The sequence below is a fragment of the Rhizophagus irregularis genome, chromosome 12 (assembly GCF_026210795.1).
Source record: "Rhizophagus irregularis chromosome 12, complete sequence".
In the NCBI taxonomy this organism is placed as follows: Eukaryota; Fungi; Glomeromycota; class Glomeromycetes; order Glomerales; family Glomeraceae; genus Rhizophagus; species Rhizophagus irregularis.
In genome coordinates this window covers 2,111,921-2,118,595 of record NC_089440.1, presented here as the reverse complement: position 1 = coordinate 2,118,595, position 6,675 = coordinate 2,111,921, and the positions used below count along the sequence as shown (strand labels likewise).

The following is a 6,675-nucleotide window of genomic DNA, read 5'->3' as shown; positions in this document are numbered from 1 at the left end:
AAAATTCCTGGAAGAAAGATAAACAAAAGGCGCGTATTACAGATGATAAACAAGTCGCGAACCAATCAACAAAGGCAAAACCTGATGTGAAAACATCAGCCAAAAATTCCCAAAAGGGAAAGAATTCATCTGAACCGGAGGCTACGCAGATACTGACAGGATACGAAGCTGTCGGAGAGGAGCAAGAGCGAATCTGAGACATTATAGTTTACGATATCCCGTATACCTGGAACCTGCAGAAAATAATAGCAGAGTTAAAATTTTGGGGGAACGCTATTAAATATTCTGTTAAACGGCAACATAAGTATCAGACTCTTCGAGTCAAAATAGCACTTTCCTCATTTGCCCTTTCCCAGTTTAATAAATATTGGACGACAGACCTGGGAGGTATACCCGTTAGATGGTTCCCTGCGAGTTGGACTTTACGAGAAAGAAAACAACGTGAAAAGTTCCAAGCCGTTATTCATGACATTCCGGAGGATATGACGATGGCTACCTTGTGGATGGACCGTAAACCATGTGAATTTTTAATGAAGTGCGGTGCTAGCTCATTTAAAATTATTCAAACAAGCAAAGGAAGGAGGAAACTTGTGGCCTATTTCGAGAATTGGGAGACCACACTAAGGGCCTTAGATACGCCACAGTTTTTCGTACCTGATGGTAAAGAGTTGAAATGGTGTTGACACTCCATTCCTACCTTGAAGAAAGCACAAAGTAAACCGAAGGTTAAAAATACACCGAATACGAAAAAGTCAGGTAAGTCTGACAAGAATTTGGATCGTAATCAGCCTAAGAAGAAGGATAAACCTACATCCTCGAAGAAAGTCCTGAAAAATAATAACCAGGAGGAGAAACACCCGAAGAATCAGAAGAAGGCAAAGAATACCTCGAAGATTAAGGGTGGTAATAAAGATAACAAGGCGGTTTTATCAGAGATTTTAACTTTATTACAGAAACTAGTCAGTTTAGCCTACGCTTTAATTAGCGGTTTTACAAATTTCAGAATTGTATTATTCTTTAGGATAGAATAGGTTTATGTGTATGCACCACAATTTCTTGGAAAGGGGACTTGTCCTCTCCACTTTTTTTCCCCCTCCTTTTTTACCCAGTGTGTCCGCCTGGATTATTATCGGTAGTGGTAGTAGTGCAGGTCTTTTATTTTCAAGAAGTTCGGGTTGGGCTCCAGCTCCTCTGGAATTCGATAGTAGGATTTAGTTGGGTTGTATTACTTCGGAATCATGCTCATTTTTATATCCCCTGCCGGCTTCACATAAAATAAATAAAAAAAAAAATAACACATGTTTGTAAGAGTGTCTACAAAACTCTTTCCCGAATACATTTTTTACAAAAATTTCTGCGTAATAATTTTTTTTAAAAAATAATCCCCTTTATTAAATTTTATTACATAAATATAAAAATGTCTATGGATAAGAGTCGAACACAAAACGAAGAAGCTTTAGACTTCGTTTCAAAGTTTAACAAAATTTATTTTCAAACTTTTACACATCACTTAAGTTCTTTTGTACAGGACGGTTTCCTCAAAGACTTATTTGAAAAAAACCCCCTCAGTACCTAAGGATAAAGCCCAGTTATTGATACAGAAGTTTGGCGAGACAGCCAACCCTGCGAACTTCACTTCACAAGCCCAAGCTACGAATATACAACCCACCACCCTTTCGCTAATATTTTCTATAGTGCTATATGCTGCATTCAGGTCTTGGGATAATTTTTCTACCCAATTCTATTGCGATTTTGGCGATACGGGTGATGATGATGATGACGACGATGCAGAATCTCAGGATACTGATGATTATCTGATGGATGAGTCACCTTTGCTACTTGATGAAGATGATGATCTTATACGCTAAGGATTTATAAAACCACCAAATCCAGTACCTATCAAGCTTCCATCAATGCCTGATTTAGTAATGACCCCTGTTGATCAAACTGTAATACCTGAAAATTCCCGGAAGAAAGATAAACAAAAGGCGCGTATTACAGCTGATAAACAAACTACGAACCAATCAACAAAGGCAAAACCTGATGTGAAAACATCAGCCAAAAATTCCCATAAGGGAAAGAAATCATCCGAACCGAAAGCTACACAAATACTGACAGGATACGAAACTGTCAGAGAGGAGCAAGAGCGAATCTGAAACATAATTGTTTATGATATCCCGTATACCTGGGACCTGCAAAAAATTATAGCAGAGTTAAAACTATAGGGGAATACTATCAAGTGTTCAGTTAAACGCCAGCATAAGTATCAGACTCTTCAAGTCAAGATAGCACTATCCTCCTTTGCCCTTCCCCAGTTTAATAAATATTGGACGACAGACCTGGGAGGTATACCCGTTAGATGGTTCCCCACAAGTTGGACTTTATGAGAAAGAAAACAACGTAAAAAGTTCCAAGCTGTTATTCATGACATTCCGGAGGATATGACGATGGCTACCTTGTGGATGGACCGTAAACCATGTGAATTTTTAATGAAGTGCGGTGCTAGCTCATTTAAAATCATTCAAACAAGTAAAGGAAGGAGGAAACTCGTGGCCTATTTTGAGAAATGGGAGACCACACTAAGAGCCTTAGATACGCCACAGTTTTTCGTACCTGATGGTAAGGAGTTGAAATGGTGTCGACACTCCATTCCTATCTTGAAGAAAGCACAAAGTAAACCAAAGGCTAAAAATACACCGAATATGAAAAAGTCAGGTAAGTCTGACATGAATTTGGAAAGTAATCAGCCTAAGAAGAAAGATAAACCTTCATTCTCGAAAAAAGTCTCTAAAAATAGTAACCAGGAGAAGAAACGCCTGAATACTCAGAAGAAGGCAAAGAATTCCTCAAAGAATAAGGGTAATAATAAAGACAACAAGGCGGTTTTAGCAGAAATTTTGACTTTATTACAGAAACTAGTTTAGCTTATGCTTTAATTAGCGGTTTTACGAATTTCAGAATTGTATTATTTTTAGGATAGAATATAGTTATGTGTTGTACCACAATTTCTTGGAAAGAGGACTTGTCCTCTCCACTTTTTTCCCCTCTTTTTTTTTTACCCAGTGTGTTCGCCTGGACTTTTATCGGACATGGTAGTAGTGCAGATTTTTTTTCTTTTCAAAAAGTTCGGGTTGGACTCCAGCTCCTCTGGAATTCAATGGTAGGATTTATTTGGGTTGTATTACTTTGGAATCATGCCCTTTTTTGTATCTCCCGACTTTACATAAAATAAATAAATAAGTAACACATGTTTGTAAACTCTTTCTCCTTCAAAAATTTTATTTAAATTTTTTCACTTTATTTAAAATTTTTTACATAAAATAAAAATATCGAACATGGGAGACTCAGTAGAAAATATATCTGTAGACAACTTTTTAGAGTTCGTTTCAGCAGAAGGGGATACGTTCTTATCTTATACAACATTTCAGCTTGGACAGTTTGTTGAGAACGGTTTCCTCAAAACTTTGTTTGATAAAAACCTACAGCAACCTGTGGATAAAGCACAGCTTTTAGTAGATATGTTTGGCGAGTCTGCCAACCTGAACAACTTCGCCCAACAGGCAGCGGCGACGAATATACAACCAACCACCCTTTCACTATTATTTTCTATAGCCCTTTACGCTTTGTCCAGGTCGTGGGATAATTTTGCTACCTGCGCCTATACTAGATTTGGTGACATGGGTGACTCAGAGTTGGAATGCCCTCCGCTAAAGACGAATTTGGATCTACATACATATCAACACCGAAAACTTCACCAAAACCAGTACATGTTACACCCCCAATACTGCCTGATGTGGAAATGACCCCTGTCGATCAACTGTGATACCTGAAAATTCCCGGAAGAAAGATAAACAAAGGCGCATGCTACAGCTGATAAACAAGTTATATACCAATCATTTATGGCAAATCCTGAGGCATAAACCCCAGACAAACAAAATACCCTATTTTTGGGGCAAAAACATCTGCACCTGGGGTTACACATATACTGACTGGATACAGAGAAGCCGATGATGAGCGAGAGCAAGTCAGAGATATTATTGTATATGACATTCCGTATACCTGGGACGTTGATAGAATCTTAGGAGAACTAACGTTATGGGGCAAAACTATTAAGTTGTCATTAAAACGGCAATACAAATATCAGACTCTTAGAGTCAAAATAGTTTTGAACTCATTTTCCCTTCCCCAATTTACCAAGTTCTGGACGACTGACCTGGGAGGTATACCTGTAAGATGGTTCCCTGCAAGTTGGACTTTACGAGAAAGAAAATAACGCAAAAAGTTCCAAGCCATTATTCATGATATTCCGGTTGAAATGACGATGGCTACCTTGTGGGCAGACCGTAAACCACAACCATTTTTAACGACGTGTAGTACTAGCGCGTTTAAAATTATACAAACAAGTAAAGGTAAGAGGAAGCTCATAGGATATTTCGAGAATTGGGAGGCTACACTCAAAGCCCTAGAAACTCTACAAGCTTTCCGGGAGAATTCTCTAGAGTTGAAATGGTGTCAACACTCCTTACCTACCTTGAAGAAAGCACCAACTAAACAAAAGGCAAAGAATGTTCCTGACAAGATGCCAGGAAAACCGCGCAATAGTCCGGTAATGTTAACCTTAAAAAAAAGGACCTGAAATCCTCGACTAGTGCTAAGAAACAAGCCAAATCTACTAAAGACCCATTGAAAGATCCCAAATTTCAGAAGTCGAAGTCCAATAAGAAGTCTAGGGATAAAGGAGGTAATAAGGATAACACGGTGGTTTTAGCAGAAATTTTATCCTTACTGCGAAAATTAGTCTAAGAACTTCCCTTGATTAACAGCTGGGGGATTCATTCTTTTTTTTCTTAAAGATTTAGTAGTTATAAGAATAATAGATTTTATTCAGAATAGGCAAAATTCTTTTTTTCTTTTTGACTGGGAACTCTCGCTAAATTAGTGTTTGAGTGTCTTTTTTTGTTCTATTTGGTTCGTAGCTTGAGTTGCGGCTAAGCCTGCGTTCCTTGTAGAGCGAGGCTAGGCGACCCCTTCGATTTGTTCGAGAGGTTGGGTTAATCTTTAGCTTGGAATTATGGTTTTACTTTGTTTGTACCTGTTCCTATGTATAGTGCAACTCCAGTACTAGTCTTTATTTTAAAAATAAAAATAAATAAAAATAAACACATGTTTGTATGACAATTATAATAATTTAACGCAATATATAATAACACATGATACCGGTGATGATCACTGCTGGTGATTTATAGCAAAATTATATTCAAAAATAAATTTTTATTATAATATTACTAAATGGTATTATTTTTAGATTGGATTACATTCTATCGTCAAAAATGGGTTATTGCATTACTTAATAAATCTATGTCAAAAATTGCTAATGATGCTTAGATAACATTACCTGATAATACAAATGTAGCAGAAGCGGCTCATGCGCTAAGCAATCGATGTGAAAGGGATCTTAAATTGTTAATGGCTATTTTACAGTATGTAGATATATAATTTATTCTTTAAAAAATTATTATTTATTTATTAAGTTAATTTATTATAGTGGTCAAAAATTAGATAAAGAAAGATTTACTACCATTTATGTTCACCGAATATAATATACCAAATAAAAGACGTGATAATAAACATAATGGTAAGTATATTTTTAGAATTTCAGTTGTAATGCTAAATAAAAATATTGTAATTAACATTAAATTGTATCTATTTATAATTAGCTAAGAAGTTGACAAAGGTAGTCCCTACCAAACATAAACAAAATAAACATACAGGTTCTAATAAGAAAACTAAAACAAATATTATTGAAATTAAAGAGGATGATAAAGAGAATATATATATGATTTTTAGCAGAAAGATTAAAACAAAAAATGATACTGAAGAGGATAATAAAGAAAGTGAATTAACTTTAAAATTTAGTGAGCTTGAATTTCAAGAATGAGTTTTAGCTTTAAGGGAATGCAAACTTATTTTAAGAAAAAAAGAAGTAAAAATTTGTGAAATGGAATTATCACTTGCCAAAAAAGAACATGTGTTAAATTCTATTAAATAGTCTAGGTAACAGCAACCTTTTTTTTTTACAAATTAAATGAAGTAATTAGCTATTTTGACTGCTATTATATCGGTATATAGAATTTTACAAATAAATCAAAAATACAAATAGTTTTTACGTTAAAAAATCTAAAATTTGATATTTTTAATAATTTTAAATTTTTATTTATTAAGTTTTTACACTGTAAAATATTTATATTTATTCTTTAATATAAAATAAATAGATTTTAGTAAAATTATAACATAAATTAAATAAAAAGCAATTGAGTATGAAATTGAAATTTACAAAGTTATATCAAATATTAATAAATATATCAACTAATATTCAAGTTGTATGATTATACATACCATACTCAATACTCAGTTGGTTGATCTGACTCTACAACTTTCATATTATCACAATTGAATACTAACTTTTCAATTCAACAGAGTAAATTCCAGACACTTTCAGATTTCGTTAACCACAGAAGATACGCCTTGTGTGGATTATTCTTGCTAAGATAAATGGGATAATATTCTCTTTTGACAAAATAAGAGGGAAGTATACACATTTATCAACTTACAACGTGTGAAGAAATTCAGTCTTGACATACAATTAATACAAGACGTGAAGCCAAATGGAACTGT

The 6,675-nt window shown here is 34.7% G+C and overlaps 1 protein-coding gene across 1 annotated transcript; it reads left to right on the top strand.

Annotated features, from left to right (window-relative positions):
* Positions 1 to 5,583: 5,583 nt before the first annotated feature.
* OCT59_004023 (uncharacterized protein) lies at positions 5,584 to 5,938 on the top strand (the record flags this gene model as incomplete). Its single annotated transcript, XM_025318206.2, has 2 exons — positions 5,584 to 5,635; positions 5,718 to 5,938. 2 exons carry the CDS (start codon positions 5,584 to 5,586, stop codon positions 5,936 to 5,938), a joined length of 273 nt encoding a protein of 90 aa, XP_025176648.2.
* Between the last annotated feature and the right edge of the window lie 737 nt (positions 5,939 to 6,675).